Source organism: Archocentrus centrarchus, chromosome 14 (genome assembly GCF_007364275.1).
Source record: "Archocentrus centrarchus isolate MPI-CPG fArcCen1 chromosome 14, fArcCen1, whole genome shotgun sequence".
NCBI classification, from domain to species: domain Eukaryota; kingdom Metazoa; phylum Chordata; class Actinopteri; order Cichliformes; family Cichlidae; genus Archocentrus; species Archocentrus centrarchus.
In genome coordinates, this window is record NC_044359.1 from 4285017 (window position 1) to 4303243 (window position 18227).

Here is an 18227-nt window from a genome sequence, read left to right on the forward strand (position 1 = left end):
CACAAAAGCAAATATGCATAATTACAAAAACACACACACACTTAATACAAACAGCGATTTAAAGTGACACTACTTAAAAGGTCACGGGCTTTAATCTGGGGATCTACAAGGTCACAGGTCATTCAGATGTTTGGTTTATTAAAAAAAAGAAAAATTGTATTTCACCTCTTTATGATCCAAACATATCAAATTAAGTTTCCAAGTATTTTCAGGAGGAACTGACTTGCATTTTACTGATAAAATCTGATGACTTCTCTGCAAATTTGGACAGTTTTGTCCGCCGGACCTCATGTTTGACATCCTGGAGTTTAGAGCCTTTTATTCTGAAACACTCTGGAGTCGAAATGAGGCTTTTATTGTGAAGGGGTCGCGCTGCCGGCGGAAGTGGTGGACTGCATGTCATGGCTACCTGTCTAAAAATCTATAACTAAACTTTCACTTTGTTCTCGAAACAGCGGCTATGGCGACGTTTTTCGGGGAGGTATTGTCAGTTTACTCTCGGGCTGTGGAGGAAGAGGACGATGATCTCGGTGAAAATGAGGAAGACGAGCAAATCCGCAGAGAGCTGGAGGAAAAGAGGTAAAAAGCAGCTAACATGGGGGAGAGAGAAGAGAGAAACCATGGGGGGGTCAGATTTAGTAAGTTAGTTTAAATCTCCTGATAACTGCCAGTGAAAGACTTGGATGTATACATTCCTGCGGACCACATCCTCACAGTTTTAAATGTATTTTCACTCGATCGCCTTGATGGATATCTGCGGCGGAAGCTAACGGAGCTAACATGACACATGAGTTTTCTGTGCACTTCAAACAGCATTTACACACTTAATACACAAACTACTGACACACACCTTTATTTATACTGGCTGTTTAACGCTTTAATAATGACCACTGTGGTATTAAGATCTACATTAGAAATAATATACAGTACTCAGTATTTTTAAATAGATATAGTTTTTACCCAAACAGGCTTTATTTGGTAAAGGATAATGGAGGATATTTAAGCCTGGATATACGGGGAGGCTTGTGTCAGGAAGACCTGTGCCAAATCAAACATCCATCCATCTTCTTCTGCTTATCCTTTTCAGGGTCGCCCTATCCCAGCTATCATAGGGCATTCACTCACATTCACACCTGTAGGCAATTTAGAATCAGCAATTAACCTAACCCCACTAACTGCATGTCTTTGGGAGGAAACCAGAGTACCCAGGGACAACCCACGCAAACACGGGGAGAACATGTAAACTCCACACAAGGTGGATTTGAACCCAGGACCTTCTGGCTGTGAAGCAAACGATAATACTGACACAGTAATTTCACAGGAAGTGCTTCCAATATGTTTTTCAGTGAAAGTGTATCATTTCATGAGAGAAGTAAAAAGAAAACAGGCAAGAGGGGAAATTCATTTTTGTTATCAAATTCAGAATCATACAGATTGTTGTGTTTTCCTTTAAGATTTTAAGTATTGTTTTTCCAGATTTAATTCCAGAAAATACCAAATTTTAAGGATGATTTCATGATTCTGTGTATGAAAATCAAGCCAGCACACTGTGTGACGAGAGACAAAAACTCGACACTTTTTAAAAGTCTTTCTTGTCACACATTATATGAACAACAGCTCTGGGCCACCAAAACATTACACTTCCAGCAGCAGCTCAGCCATGGAAACTCGTGTCGTGAAGCTTTCGTTGCACAGGTTTTGTGCTGATGTTAATTCCAGAGGAGGTTTGGAGCTCTGCAGTTACTGAGTCTGCAGTGTGTTAGTGATTATTACACTGTGTGTGCCTTAACTTTACGTAATCTGCCACTGCATGGCTTATTTTCTTTGGTTCTGCTCTGCAATGATACCACCACTTAGAGTTAAGTATAGAATATATAGGAGGGAAGAAATTGAATCAACTGGCTTGTTATAATGGTGGCATCCTATTACAGTGCTAAGCTCAAATTCAGTGAGCTCTTTAAAACCATACGTTCTTTCACAAATGTTTGTAAAGGCACACTGCATGGCTGGGTGCTTGAATTTTATGCACCTGTGGCACCTGAAAACACCTGAATTCAAAGAATAAGGTGTGCGGCTCAATATTTTTGTCCATATGTATAAATTTACTGCATTGTATTTCATAAGCTAAAAGTGTTTTTAAATTTTAATTTTACAACCTTAATTGAAGTAACAAATTGGCTTTTTAAAAACTAAGAGCATTGTTTAAAATAGAAACCTCACAGGCTTAACAGGCTAAATGTTACACACCAGATAGACAAGTGATGTCACACTAGAGAGCACAAACACGTATACTGAAAGACAAAAAATTATATTTAAGAAGGGTCAGGGTCCTTTTTAAACACTGTGAAAGATCTGACTGTAACAGGAAGGCTGTCTGAAAAGTGATTGTTGTGAGCTGCTCAGTGATTGGTTTCCTGCTGGCAAAACTTTTTTTTTTCTGTGAATTTAAATGTTTAATTTGCTAACCCCCCCCCCCCCCCCCCCCCAAACACAAAGTACAGATTAGGACACAGAGTGGCATGTCTCAGTAGGATGAGCCGTTTGTTGTTTTTCATTGCTATTAAATTAATGTTTTAAGATTTTTTTATATAGATGTTGAAAAAAAATCTTAAAGCTCTTCCTCCTCTCTCTCTCGCTCTCTCTCTCTCTCTCTCTCTCTGTCACTCTCTCCCTCTCTCTCTCTCTCTCTCTCTCTCTCTCTCTCTCTCTCGCTCTCTCTCTCGCTCTCTCTCTCACCCACATTAATCATCAGGGAGGTTCATCTGCACTGGAGCCCTCAAGTCTCCGAGTCACTGAAGTCTGGAAACAAGTTGCGGTGTTCGGACTTCATCCTCGCTGTGGGACAAAATGCTTCCAGTAAGTGGCCTCCGTCTCTCTCCTGTCTGCTGAGTCACCCGTGATGGGTCTGTCCGTATGCCTGATATTATTACACATTAAATTAATATTTAATGTCCCTGTCTGGACACTGGAGCATCTGCTCAGAAGCATCAGGAGTATTTCCAAACATCTTTTGGACATTTAAAGATGTCGAGCATGGTGAGCGAGTTGGATATGGTGCTAAAACAGCTGTAGGAAATCTAATGCAGAAAGTCAGGAACTATTGAAAGATTACAACCAGTGAATGTTTTTATTGCATCTTATTTTCTCAATGATTCAATTTATCTGTGAAATGTCAGAAATGGATGAAAAAATGTTGTTTTTCACTAATAATGAAAATGTAAACTTGGTTTACATTTTAGGAAAGCTGAGAATTTCACAGGCTGAAACTCGGTCTGGGTGATCTTAATAAAAAAACCAAAAATAGCTCATCTTTATATTTAGGCTGAACAGCAATACTGGTACTGGTACTTACGGGTGCTCCCTTATCTCCCAAGGTGTGTCGCCACAGTGGATGGATCCCAATATTTGATTTAGCACAGATTTGACACCCTTCCTAATGCAAACCTCCCATTTATCTGGGCTCGGGACTAGCTTGGATCCCCCTGACACTGGGTCTCCTCCCAGTCTATGATTAGGGATATTTTGCTTACAAGGCAATATGCAATATAGATATTTTATACCAAATTGTTAGAACAAATTTTATTAAATCATGTGATCAATATAATCCTGTTCACACTTGATTTTGCGGGTGAAAAATAGTGACCAGTGTGAAACTGACCGAGGGGGAAGTAGAGGAAAAAGGATAAGTTTGGGCTTCCTATTAAAGATAAAATCCCAGCAGCTCGTCTTGTTTCTTGTCTTCGTAGACTCACAAGGATAACACACTGACGTGTTGCTGAAGGAATGTTTAGTAAGAATAGCTGCAGGTAAACGTGCATCTCTTTTTCAGAGTACACTCCCTATGTCGTCAAGTCACATGGTCCAATCAGATTCAGGTGCCTTCAATGACCTGTAGGACCAACCATTATCAGAGAATATTACGTACATAATAGTATCCAACTGTTTTTGATCAGTTGGTGATGGTTTTATAGCTTTGAAGTGGGGGTTTGATCCACAGTCAGTGTGTCACCTGCTGTAGGTGGGGGTAGGCCATGCCCCTAAGCAACAGGAGTCAGCATCAGTACAGCAGAATATTTCCCCACCGGCAGGCAGGTTTACACTGATGCGATGTACACACATCGCCTTTGATTTTAAGTCAGTGTATTTTAAAAGACTGATAAATCATCTAGGCCTTGTGAAAACAAATGAACTGACTTAAACAATTAGGTATCCGTCTCGCCCTATGACAGCTGGGATAGGCTCCAGTCAGATACGCCCCTCGCTTGTCACCCCCGGTTTCAAAAGACAAAGATGGTGACAGCAAAAACGCTCAGGTTGAGGTTTCATAACAGGACTTCTTAAATCAGTGAGTGACACCACAGTCGTCCATCGTTTATACTGTATATGATGGTCCCGATATCTGCTGTGAGAAAATGCTTGTAATGTAGCCAAAGAGTAAGTCATTGAAATGCACTCACCAGTCACTGCCCTTCATGGCACAGATTCAGCAAGGTGCAGGAAACTTTCCTCAGAGATTTTGGTCCCTATTGACATGATAGCATCACACAAATGCTGCTGATTTGTCAGCACAGCCGTGATTTGAATCCCATTCCACCACATCCCAACGGTGCCGGAGTGGGTTGAGATCTGGCGACTGTGGAAGCAGTTTGAGTACAGAGAATTTACTGTCGTGTTCAGGAAACCAGTTTGAGATGATTTGAGCTTTGGGACTTGGTGCATTATCCTGCTGGAAGCAGCCATCAGAAGATGGGTACACTGTGGTCATAAAGGGATGGATATGGTCAGCAACAATACTCAGGTAGGCTGTGACATTTAAATAATGCTCATTTGGTACTAAGGGACCCAAAGTGTGCCAAGAAAATATCCCCCACGCCATTACATCACCATCAACCTGAACTTTGGATGTAAGGCAGGATGAATCTATGCTTTTGTGTTATTCATGCCAAATTCTGAAAGTCACAGCAGCAGGTGAGACTCTTCAGACCAGGCAACATTTTTCCAGTCTTTTTGTGACTTGTAGCCTCAGTTATCTGCTAGGAGTGTCACCTGGTGTGGTCTTCTGCTGCTGTAGCCCATCTGATTCAAGGTTCAATGGGTTGTGTGTTCAGGGATGCTCTTTTGCATACCTTGGTTATAACGAGTGGTTATTTAAGTTACTGTTGCTTTCCTGTCAGCTCGAAGCAGTCTGGCCATTCTACCTGTGACATCAACAAGGCATTTTCTTCCAGAGACCTGCAGCTCGCTGGATATTTTCTCTTCTTTGGACCGTTTTCTGTAAAGAGATGGTTTTGTGGGAAAATCCCAGCAGATCAGCAGCTTCTAAAATACTCAGACCAGCCTGTCTGAGTACCATGCTGTGTTCAGAGTCACTTACCGTATTTTTCGGACTATACGTCGCTCCGGAGTATAGGTCGCACCAGCCAAAAAATGCATAATAAAGAAGAAAAAAACATATATAGGTCGCACTGGACTATAAGTCGCACTTTATTTTGGGGGGGGGGGGGGGGGGGGGGGTTGATAGAATCCGAGACTCAGAGCACAAATTCCATCTTGAACGGCAATTTAAAATAATAATGGATTAAAGAACAGTACGAACACGGTTACACCTACGTTATGCTAACGTAGCACATTCAGCTACATGACGCACAACGAACACGTGTTCGGTATTGTAACGTTGTAAACACACTTCCAAAGTCGGCGATATTCACAACAATGGTCGTCTTTATTAACAGAAAAACGGCTGCTGTAGGCCACAGCCACGCCAACCACAACTACAACAGCGGAACAGCAACACACACACAGGCAAGCTCTCGGTCTTTTTCTCTCTCTCCATGCTGCCTTCACGAACCTCCCGAACAGTCCGAAATCCCACAACATCAACACGCTCTCTAACTAAGAGAATCGCTACAGTATGTTAACGTAACATTAAGTTATTCAGATAACCATAGCATAAAGAACATACTAACAAGTTAACCAAACCATCAATCCATTGAATTCTTCATCCTCGGTGTCACTTCTAAACAATTCCGTACACTCCGTAGACGAAGCGCCGCTTCCTCTTCTGTGTCGCGTTAGTCAGACTCGTCGTCAGCTGCAGTTCCAATTATTCCAGCCTTTCTGAATCCCAACAGGATGGTTTGTCACTGAAGCCCATGTTTTCTTGATCCATCCAATGACTTCCAGGAAAGTTGGGTGGCGCATTCTCCCAGTTGCCGTTAAGCTGTGCTCTCCATCCATCATCCACTGCGCCCACAGGTTACGCAAGACTGCCTTAAAGCTGCAGTTCACGGAGATGTCAAGTGGCTGGAGTATTTTGGTTCATGTGTTATAAATGTCACATATACGTCGCTCCGGAGTATAGGTCGCACCCCCAGCCAAACTATGAAAAAAAGTGCGACTTATACTCCGGAAAATACGGTAAATACCCTTTCTCCACCTTTATGGTGCAGTTTGAACTTCGGCTGTTCATTTTGACCATATCTTCATACCTAAATGCATTGACATACTGCCATGTGATTGGCTGATTAGAGATATATGTTAAAAAGCCGCTGTACAAACAGGTGTACCTAATGAAATGGCTGGTGAGTGTCTAAAATTCGGACTTGATCTTGTTGGTCTTTTCAGTGCCAAATAAGTAAACTGGAAATAAAAGAAAATAAAAATGGTAAATTTATGACCAAAAATGGAATAAAACATCCAAGTCTAGACACTCCAGATAGGTTGCCACAAGCCGATCATAATCTTTCCATTTTTCCATTGTTTCCTTCCATGAGGGATACCAGTAGCACTCCTGTTATTTCATGTTACTTATTTGGAAATAAAAGGACTTGAGTAACTTACGAGCTTTCCTTGAATACTCAGAGACTCTGTCTTCACAGGCTTTCTGTCAGCATACATCCTCTCCTCTGCAAACTGGGAAGCAGTCGGACATGCATCAGTGTGGAACGAGAGGAGCCGAGCCGTAAGCGGGCAAAGCAGCGAGGAATCGTCGTGCATTTTCCACAGACACAAGGACAACCCATCAGTGAGTGACGCACCAAGCGGAGCAGCACTCCAAAATATGTCTGAAAGAACCTCACTGTTGAGAACTCGATGATTGTTCAGTTTAATGGGTTTGCTCCCGAACTTCTGTTTAATATTTTTCAAGTGCTGTTTGAGACGTTCGCTCATTTATATCAAGGGCAGTTTATAATGGCTGCGCCCTGTTCGCTGTCAAGCTGCAAACAGATGAGATATTAAAGGAAAAATCTGAATAAATTAACCGCAGTTCATTTCAAGAGTAAAGAATGAAACTCCAGTTCAGTTACAGAAGTTGGAAAAGAGGCCATTACACTGAGAATTAATGAACCTGGGTAATCTAGTGTCTGTTGTCAGAGTTATAAGCAACCAGTTGATTGTGTGTAGAACCGCCTGCCCTCATCCACACGTGATTTAATCAAGATAAACGTAGTGAACAGTCGCGCACTGATGGCACTCTGCTGCTGAGGAAGCCTCAGATTTATCACACGTGTCCTGCTGCCTTCAGGTGGCTGCTGGGATTTAATATAGTGGAGGACCACAGGAGCAGCTGTGGGCAGCAGATACTGCAACAGTCGGCCATTAATTCAGATCACCGATTTACTAAAAGTCCTGTTACCACAACCTTCACTTTTAATGCTGATTTAAAGGGTGGTGAGTGTGTTTTTCAGGGTGTTTGGTGTGTATGAAGGAAATTTTACAGTAAAAGAGAGGCAATGAAGTCCAAATAAAGAACTGCATGATATGTAGCAGCAATCTATAACTGAATATTTTAAAGTAGTCCTACAGTATTATGTTTTTCCTTATTTGTTTGCTTTCCCTGTTAAATATGTACTGTTACAGTGATGGATGTACATTTTCAATATGGAAAAAAGTTAGTTTATGTGCAAATGAACTCAGGCTTCAGGCTGCTCTGAACTTCTTCTACTCTTGTTTTCAGTATATCAAACGAGGGGTTTCCCTATCATGATTATCTCTGGCTGTGAGCAAACAAGCTCCGCCCACCTGTCCAATGGTGAGAGGTGGGGTACATCCCAGTCAGGTCACCTGTTCATGACAGTGCTATCGCGGAAAGACACACAGCCAGTCACACTCACACGAATGTTGACTGCTGGAGGCGGAGCATTACTGTCAACTTTTGGCAGTAATGGCGTGTCACATCCCACAATGCACCAGTAAAAAAAAGAAACTAGAGACAGTATACTTTTAAAGCAAGAAAAAAAAATCACGTAAACTTTTGGACTGTTTGAATATTTAAAAATCATGATGTCCCAAATATTTAAGCATTATTCCATACTTGCTGATCCTCTTGGTGTTTAATTTGCCTTTGTTTGTAAACTCATCAGCATCTACCTCCATGTGCTTCACTGGGCATGAAAATGGCAAACAATAACAACTCATTTTAGAAGAGATTAATATGTCGGTTTAATTGTACATCTGTTACCATGCAGAGACATCCTGTTACAGTTGTGTGTTTCAACTATGGCAGTGTTTTAATTACAAAAGTAGAAATGTTGCATGAAAAGCATTTGTTTCCTTTTTTTTTTCCCCTCTCTGAAGGTTTTGATGTGCCAGGTGACGTGCTACATTGCAGAAGACCAGCTTTTTCAATGGACAGAAAAGGTACGTTTGCACAGCTAAGCCAGCTGGATGGCAGTGAGATTGTATTAAGCTGTTATTTTAAATGGTTTTTAAAAGATAGCTGTAGCTACCAAGATGTAAGTCCCATCCTGAGGACTCGAGCTGATTATTTTAGCCTTCACTTTCCTGGCGTTTTTAAACTGGACATGTCAGGCAAGGCGACACTGCACGCTCGCAAGACTTAAAGCACCCTGCTGCCCCCAAAAACCTATCAGGAGAGTATTTATTCAGATCACAGGTCAAGTGAGCCAAAGGGTCAGTTTCCCATAGACTTCTGTTCGTTTGGTTTCAGGGTTCTAGCCAGAAAAAAATTTCAGCCCAGCACGTTTAGCGGGGTGGGTGGGGGTGGGGGTGCCGCGCCCACTTGCTAATTGAGTGGTTTTGAACAGTTAGGCCTGAGTTAGACTTCTGCCTCAGGTCTTTGCGGGTAAGCGGAAATCACCCCTGTAGCTTATGTAGTAATCACAGTCCTTACATTTCTCCAGTGGTGCGCGTCAGGTTGCCTCGTATGTTACAGCGTAGGGTTCAGAGCGGATTTCCGGTTACATACGTAGGACCGACGCAGAACTCTTAATGCAGGCCTTATTAGATAGAGCGATAATTCTTTTTGCATATAAACCAGCACAGTTACACTTACATATGCATCCAAGGTGTCACAGAGAGCTATCTCCTTCCAATAATGAGTCTGCAGAAATCACGTAAAAAGCGTACACAACAAAAACGTTATAATCCAGGTGTTTTATCCAGACAGACATACGTAGACACCGCATTGAGCGGGTCGGATCGTTGCTGTGATACGTCAGCGCGTCCGCCATATTGGATGTGATCTGCGCTGTAAACTAATACAAGTGAACGGACTGAACTTCATGAAGCGCCTTTCTGCAATGTTCTTTAAGTGAATGTGTCTCATTCACACATTCAAATATGCACTAATATATACAGGGAAACTAATAGGCACCAAAAATAACGTAACTTTCTCTGATAATTATAAATGTTAAATAATCCACGTATGTTAGTGTGCAGCATCAAACCAGCATCTGTATTTCTAACATTTTTATGAGGGTTTCCAGCTGCTGATGTTTGTAACATTGTTACTGTGATGATAAATGTCTACAATAACCAGATCCTGACATGTAGAAACATCTGCAGGTTTCTGAATTAAAAAAAACATTTTTATATTCAGTGATTTTTATCACTTTAAGTATTTTTAATGACAATCTTTAAATTTTAAATTTAAATAAGAAACTGCAACAGACACTGATCTACTTCATTTTCTTTTAGCAATGAAACTGTATGCTAAAATTATAGATCCATGTTTTATTACATATAATAAACTTTTATGATTAAAAAGTTTACAAAAGTTGTAAATAGCTCTTTTATTTTAAGTGCTTTATAAATTAAATGAATTATTATTATTACACAAAAACAAGGGGCCTAGAAGCACAATGTAACAATAGCAACAGACGGTCTGGAAGATCAATCACTCTTTGTTTGTATCAGAGTAGTTTGTTCGGCCCACTGTAGATAATTAAGATTTTTATTGTTTGGAGGTGCACTGCAGGACAACAGAGTATCACTGCAACATCTGCAAATTATGTTTTCAAAATGTTGTAATGGCCAAATACAATAAAAAAAAAAAATTGTTCACTCTTACCTGTGAAAGGTAAACCCATGTGATCCACTTTTGATTGTATAATGGTTTGAACAACTCCACAGTGATGCCCCTCTGTTTATTTTTGCCACATCCAACATAGCAGTGACATTGCTGTATGATTCAGTCATACTCAGTGTCTGCGTATATATGTCTCTGGTTTTATCGATCCAATCAGCTGCTAAAAGCACTTCCTATGTTTGAATATCCGTCATCACGTCGTCCGCATGACGGGGCGTCTCACAGCTCCTGGGATTTTATGTTAAACAGGAAGCTTGAAATCATCCTTTTGAGTTCCCTTTTTCCTCTTCTTCCCCCTCGTGTTCAAGCTGGTTGCAATTTTGTTTTATCGCGCGTGCACATTGTGAATGACGCTGGCCGTGCCCAGTGGTACATTGCAAATTGCGTTGAAATAATACTATAGTGCAGCGATCTAGCCAGAGGCAGAGCGGGGTGTGCACCCGCTTGTTAATTTCAGTGATAAGAGTTCCAATAGCGAACCAATGAAATTCTCAGCCCGGCGCTAGATGACCTCACCATGGCGCAGTGCTGGGCGATCAACCGCTGGACAGAACCCTGGGTTTCCCCAGAACCTGGGTTTCTACTGGCCAGCCCCATGCTGGTTGGTGGGTGGGTGGGTGCAGAGCTGTTCAGGACAGTGTCCCCCCTCAGTCTGCAAACAGATGTATAGCTTTATTTATTTTTTTAAATTTTGTTTCACTCATGAAGAAGAGTAATGTCTAAGCATAAGGTATATCAAATAAATAAGCACAAAGCATATTATAACATTACATACATAATATCTATGTAAATGCATGGCAGGCATGATCAAGAGGCTCAGATTTTTTCCGACCATATGGGAGAACTGAGATAAAATGTGATCTCATGATGGCTGTTGGTGCCAGACGGGCTTGGGGGGGGGGGGGTGCTTATCTCCTGGGATTTGTTACAGTGCAAAGCAGAGTAGCATCTTTGAACACACTAAACCTGCAAATTGGCAACAGCAGCAGGAGACCAAAACAAATTTCACTCCGTTCGGCTGAGAACAGTAAACTGAGGCTATAGTTCTGCACCAAAACAGAAGCAAATTGGAAAAATTTCAGCCGGTCTCATGAGTCTCCATTTCTGCTGCCAGATAGGGTCGGCAGTTTGGTGTAAACACCATCGATCTGCCCTGCTTCGTGCCCAATGTTCAGGTAGTGTGGAACAATTTCTTGGTACATATCAGGTCTCTTATGTGTTCTCTAATAAATCAGCCACTGAGTGTTCAGTAATTATTTATTTACTGGCATTTTCTTTTTTTTTTTACCCCAGACTTAGATTACAGTGAGACATGGAGGTATTTTTCAGTGTGACCAGCATGCTGTTGTGTTTGCCTGACTGTGTTTCTTTTGTCTCCTGCAGGTGTTTGACTGTCTGCAGCACAGAGAGCTGAATGTGACGGTGCTGTCAGACAGCTCTGTGGCTGATTACAAGACAGCGGACTACCTGTGCAGCAGCTCCGCTCCCTTCCTGCGGTCTCTCCACACCAGTGCTTTCAGTGATCAGCCTGTCTGCCAATCACTGGAGCAACCCAACATAGTTACTGGGCTTTCAGCTGCAGGTATTACTATTGTACAATTGTGATGGCTCAGACTTAAACTCTTTGGACTTTTTCCTCTTCTTTTTTCTCTCATTTTGCAAACACGCACAGAAAAATTATGAGACGCTGCATTAAAAAAAGCTGCAACTCTGCTTTCTCTGTCTGCATCCAGCTGTGCAAGTTTAGCAGAAAAAGCCCTTTGATGTTTGAATGAAAGGCAGGTTTATTCTTACAGATGAAACAGGGAAGCTTTCTCCTTTAACCCAGATTTATTACCTTGCAGGCAGCCTTTCCTAAGCTATTTTGGTGTCAGGTGCACTTATTATTTCCGTTCCTTCCCATGTTTGAAATCAGCTCTTGCCAAGCACCAAATTGTCACATTGAACAACATATATGTGGTTAAATCTGTGATAGGACAATATCAGCCATAAATATTAGCCAGGTAATGCATTGGTCAGGCACACCACACCCCTGCAGACCGTCTTCCCATTGTTTATAAATTAATAAAAAAACAAAAACACTTCTACAGAATTTCTGTAGGTCATTAAAATGTCTTAAATACACATTTAGTAATAAAAGAAAAGTCTTAAAATGTCCTAAGTTCAGTGTTAGGTCTTAAATGTTTTTTGGCACTCCAGCACACAATTCTGCTGTTTTCTGCACATTTAGATTTAGATGCTCCACAGATCGACTCTTTTTTTATGTGTGAAATGGTGAATGGGCAGCTATCTTAGTCTCATCCCTAAAAAGCCATCTTAAAAAGACAAAAATTTCCTGTTAGAGAAGAAAGCTTTGATAGCCAGCCTGCTGGTTTATCTGTAGAAATTGGAAGATGCAAGTTTAGGAATAAATAGTTAATTTACTGTTAAATTAAACTGTTAAATTAATTTACTGTTAAAGCTACAGCCACCCCACCAATGGGGTGGCTGTAGCTCAGTAGGTAGAGCAGGTCACCTACTGATCGGAAGGTCAGCGGTTCGATTCCTGGCTACTCCAGGCTACATGCCAATGTATCCTTGGGCAAGATACTTAACCCCAAGTTGCTCTCCGACCGTCCTGTCGGAGTGTGAATGTGTGTGAATGTTAGCTAATTAAAAGCACTTAGCTTAGTAAAACATGGAAGTGCTTGTATGAATGGGAGTGCATGGGTGAATGTAAAACATGTTGTATAAGTGCTTTGAGTGCTCATACTGAGTAGAAAAGCGCTATATAAGAACTAGTCCATTTACCATTTACCATTTGCAATGCAAACTGTTCTTTGTGTTGCAGTCGTTTCAGGTATTGGGGAAATAATATGCTGTTTTAGAAGAACGATATATATATATATATATATATATATATATATATATATTAGGGCTGGGACTTTAACGCGTTAATTTCGATTAATTAATTACGGGGAAATTAACGCGTTAAAAATTTTAACGCATTTTAATCGCACTTTGCACCGTGGAACGTTTCTCAGTGCATGAGTTCCCGGCATACAGATTATATCGACGCACAATGTCCAAATTAGGGGCCGAATCCTGCGAAGGACCCGGCCCACTTCTTTCGCAGCCCACTCAGACCACAAAGGCCGGAAGTGAGCAGCTAGCCTTCATATCAGCTGCCGTCACCTCTGCATAGCTCATGTCGCTTAGCAACCGTGAGTGTGAAGCACAGCTGTGTAAAAGCTTTTTGTGGTTTAATTTTAAGTCTTTAATTCAAAATAAGCTGTTAAAACAAGCATAACACATTTCAACATCAAGGAATACAGCTGAGAGAATGATTAATTTCCAACTATAACAAGTGAGACATTAATGTTGAATAAAACTATCCAGTTATGATGCTGAACTTTAATTTTAGGTGTTTGCTCATCACAGGAGCACTTCCACCCTTCATTGGTCTGTGTAGCAGACTGGTGGGAAAATAAACAACATTTTGAAGTTTAAGCTTATGTATATTGATTCATTCATCAACCAAACTTAAATTAATATTTATCATATCAAATATTGAAATGCGATTAAAATGCGATTAATTTCGATTAATTAATTACAAAGCTTGTAATTATTTGATTAATTTTTTTAATCGAGTCCCACCCCTAATATATATATATATATATATATATATATATATATATATATATATATATATATAATGTTATGATTTTAACAACACATTTGGGCCATAGACAGTATAAAAGACAAAAAGACTTTCATCCTTTGTTGTGACCATCAGGGGGCGACACCTGTGGTTTCAAATAGACTCCTGGTCCTGTAGAAGTCTATGGGGAGAGCGGTGTTCTGCCCCGACCTCTGTAAAAACTTGATGACTTTACAGCTTGGTCACTTGTTTCAGGTCATATTGAATAACACATGAAGCCTAGTTTGTAAATTTTGGTCATTCTAAATTTCAGAATGAATTGCCGGGGTATGCTCATGCCAACATCTTGTGATTGACAAGTCTGGCTGGCGGGCATGTGGTTTCACAGTCAGATCCACCCCTCGCCGCTCACACCTGGTTTCAAAGCACCAAGAAGGAGACGGTGAAAACGCTCAGCTTGAGGCTTCACAACGTGACTTTTTGACGTCACAGTAGCTACGTCCATCTTTTATGCTATGATTTGGATGATAGTCTTAAAATAATCCAAATACTTCAGTTTTACCATAATGTGGCTTCACGGTATCGTGGTTAGCACATTCGCCTTACGTGCAAAAGATCCTCAGGTGGAGACAAGCCCAGCCTGATGGGGTCACAAGCTTAGATAAATGGGATGGTTGCATCAGGACAGGCAGAACGGGGCAGACCCATCCGCTGTGGCGACCCCTTGGGAAATAAGCAAGCAGCCGAAAGTGCCTTACTGTTCACTTTGAACTGAGATATATGTGTTAACTTGGACATATTTTCCCTTTTTGTGTATTTCATTTGCAAGTTTGCTTTTAAATTCCAGTTAACACCCTGTACTACTGCACAGCAGCAGTCTTCCTCTTCAGTAAAGGGACAGAGGGCTCTAAATAAAGCTTTAGCTGGTGTGCTTCTCAGCTTTTCTTGTTGAAGTGCCCTTGAATACTATACTGAACCCCAGTTTGCTCCATTTGTGTGTGTGTGTGTGTGTGTGTGTGTGTGTGTCTGTGTGTGTGTGTGTGTGTCTGTGTGTGTGTGTGTGTGTGTGTGTGTGTGTGTGTGTCTGTGTCTGTGTGTGTGTTCGTTCAAGGAGTCACTTTGGACAACAGTTTCTGCCAACTGAATGAAATGTAGTGCCATTAGGCTCGTCTCCACTCACTGAGAGCACGAAGTCCTGCATCCTGATTTTGGTGTGAGCGCTCTTAAAGACACCGAGTCCAAACAAACAGTTGTATCATCAGGAGCTCGCTCGACGGTCACACACCTCATGCCAATAACCTTCCTGTCTTCTTCTTCTTTGTGCTTTTTCATCAGTGCTGAACCACTGCCAGGTCCACCGCATCGCCACTGTTGTTTACCAGTGTTACAGTGATGTCATTGGCCCCGACTCTATCACCATGGAGACCTATAAGCCCGTGCTAACCAAGCTTGGCAGGTCCATACAGGTGAGCTGTTTTTCATTTTGTATCTTTTATAAAGGTCACAAAGAAAGGACGCACACAGATGTCCAACATCGCCGAGCCGCTGTTCTGGCTGAACCCCAGCCGGTGACGCCACTGCAGGTTTTAATGCTGATGGAAATAGAGCTGTAAAGTTTGACGAGCAGCTGCTTCCAAAAAGTGTATTTCAATTTAAGATCTCTCTTTTGAACAGTGGCCACAGTCGGGGTCCCACGGGTCATTTAAAAGTCACAGTCAGTAAAACTCAAGGAAAATGTCTCATGTTTAGGTGTGTGTTTAAAACAAATCATAAACAGTTTCATTTTGGAAATAAGAACTCCCTTTTAACAGGAGAACTGGGCTTACGTCGAGGTGAGGGGAAAGAGAATAGAGAAAATAGAGAGATGAAGACAAAACACAAACTGTAGGAGTGAGCAAAATTAAATGACATGCAGTGGTGGCATGGAGGTGCAGTGAGAGTAACAGATTTAAGGAGGATTGGTCATTGCATCACGGGAAGTCTCCCAGCAGCCTGAGCCTGTAGCGGCATAACTAAGGGATCGTTCAGGGTCTCCTGATCCAGCCCTAATTTTAAGCTTTATCCTAGAATGTTAAAAGTAGAGAGGGTGTCTGTCTCCTGAACCCAAATTGGGAGCTGGTTCCACAGAAGTGGTGCTTGATTACCTGCAGGTTTTGCCTCCTGTTCTACCTTTAGGAACCACAAGTAAGCCTGTCGTCTGAAAGCAAAGCGTTCTGCTGGGATGACTTTCAGATACGATGGGGCTGATCATTCAAAACTTTGAGAAGGATTCAAATTCAGTCCTGGATTTAAAAGGGAGTCCGTGAAGAGAAGCTAATATGGGAGAGATATAATCTCTCTTTCTAGTCCCGGTCAGTACTCTCGCTCCAGTGTTTTTGGATCAACTGACAGTTTTTCAGGGAGCTTTTAGGACAGCCTGATGAGCCAACATTGTTGGTTCTATCTAGAACCTACAGACAGCTTCGCATTCCACTGCCTACATGTTGTAGCTGTTTACTGTCACCAGGGGGCAGTGTGGCCTACTTATGCTAGTGCTGTTATTGGTCCGTCAGCCAGCCACAGAGAATCTGCAAAGAGCTGAAGGAACACTGTTTGAAACAATGAGGAGTCTCCACTGCAGAAACTTGGTTTCTCCTCTTTGTTGAGAACTCTGTCTCCTGTTTCCAGCCCACTTTTAGCCAATCAGCATGTGACCGACACACAGCGTCATCCATCCGAATGACCTGATAATGGTTTTTTTACATAAACATGTCTTCATAATCCTCCACTCTGCATAGCCGAATACCTACACAAACAGATGCAAACTTAGTAGGATGAATGAGGAATTTCAGTAATTGAGTCTAGAAGAAACACATGCACGGACTAGCTGTCAGCATCAGTCTGAAACAGAATGCTTCTAATTTAATATTTAATATTGATCCGATGGCAGAAGGCAGTCTGAGATATGTTTAATGTGAGTTAAAAGGACTCACCCTTTCCTCACAGCCGTACTGAAGACCAGCAGTGTGTGTGTGTGTGTGTGTGTGGTTAGACTTTTCAGATTTCTTTCAGACAGCATCCACAGTCTAAACTCTTGTCACACTTCTGTACAACCAGCATTAACAACGTCATCATCTCAGAAATCACATTTTTGTTCATCAGGACGGCACGGCGGATCTCTATAATCACACAAAACTCATGAGCCTTGTTGCAGTGGAGGAGAAGCAGAATGAGAGGAAGCTTAATGAAAGCACTTAATTGTTGAATTTATCAAAAAAACAAAAAAAGAAGAAGTTTCCCAAATGAAACTAAAGCCCAGAACCAGTGATTTGAGCAGCAGCTTGTGTTTATATTGTTCTCTTTTAACTTTTAAACAATTTGATTTGATGATTCTTCCCAAAAATGCACTCCGGGAGCCGTAGATTAAAATCTCCCACAAAGTTTTAGGCTTTGCATGTTTGACTTTTTTTATCAGAGGTGCTTGTCGGATGCAGCTGCTCATCCTCCAGCTGTGGTCTTCTGTTCAGAACACCAATGTATTTTCACCAAATGATTTTAATGTATCAGGTGAATTTATGAGTGTCTACAGTAACAATGAAACTAAATTATATTTATACCTCTGGACAAAATTTACATACTTTTAAACCCTTGCATGTTTTTTTTTCTTCCGTACACTCCTTGAGCATCGCTCATCGAGTGAATTAGTAGGTTTTGTAAAAGTTTCTCATTTTAATTTCCCGCGTTTCTCTCTCTCCTCAGCTGGAGCCGTCTCCGAGCACAGACGCCCTCCGCAAGTTTGTCAGGACCACCGACCTTCAGAGCAATCTTTATATCTGATGGAGTCCATGCTGCACACTGCGCAGTGCAATTTAATTCTATTTTTCTCTGGTAATATGTTGTCATTTTTAAAACAAATAAAGATATTAAGAAAAACAACTGTCTGTAAATCTTAGCAGTTTAATGAGTTACTTCAGTCTGAACATAAATCACGGGTCCTAATAGTTTCCAAAGAAATGCAAATGCATGCTGAGAGGAGTTACAGCATTATGGGAAACATCTGTAAACTCTTCTCTTCTGTAATTTCTCAGGAATTCTAAGTTTAAAAGTTGCACAAAGAGATACAGACAGAACATGTCAAAACATTTTTATCGGGGATAAAAACAGTTGCAGTTACCGATTTGTAAACGGCTCAAAATTCCCTTTGCTTCATCTGTTTTCATTCCTCTCTGATTCCCGAATAAAGTCCTTTTATAAATAAGTTTATGGTATTTTTTTCTA

At 41.2% G+C, this 18227-nt stretch overlaps 1 protein-coding gene across 1 annotated transcript; it reads left to right on the top strand.

Annotated features, from left to right (window-relative positions):
• The first annotated feature begins 371 nt into the window (after positions 1–371).
• psmg1 (proteasome (prosome, macropain) assembly chaperone 1) lies at positions 372–18207 on the top strand. Its single transcript, XM_030747148.1, has 7 exons — positions 372–579; positions 2753–2856; positions 6879–7024; positions 8578–8640; positions 11714–11912; positions 15306–15436; positions 17709–18207. The coding sequence occupies exons 1-7, from the start codon at positions 461–463 to the stop codon at positions 17784–17786; spliced, it is 840 nt and encodes a 279-aa protein (XP_030603008.1). The 5' UTR covers positions 372–460; the 3' UTR covers positions 17787–18207.
• The last annotated feature ends 20 nt before the right edge of the window (positions 18208–18227 follow it).

What these genes read in the sequence shown, in the direction of transcription:
- psmg1 (XM_030747148.1), top strand. Translation starts at nt 461, where the DNA reads ATGGCGACGTTTTTCGGGGAGGTATTGTCAGTTTACTCTCGGGCTGTG. An exon ending in GACACAAGGACAACCCATCA is followed by an intron (nt 7,025 to 8,577) that starts GTGAGTGACGCA and finishes CCCTCTCTGAAG; the next exon opens with GTTTTGATGTGCCAGGTGAC. An exon ending in TACTGGGCTTTCAGCTGCAG is followed by an intron (nt 11,913 to 15,305) that starts GTATTACTATTG and finishes CTTTTTCATCAG; the next exon opens with TGCTGAACCACTGCCAGGTC.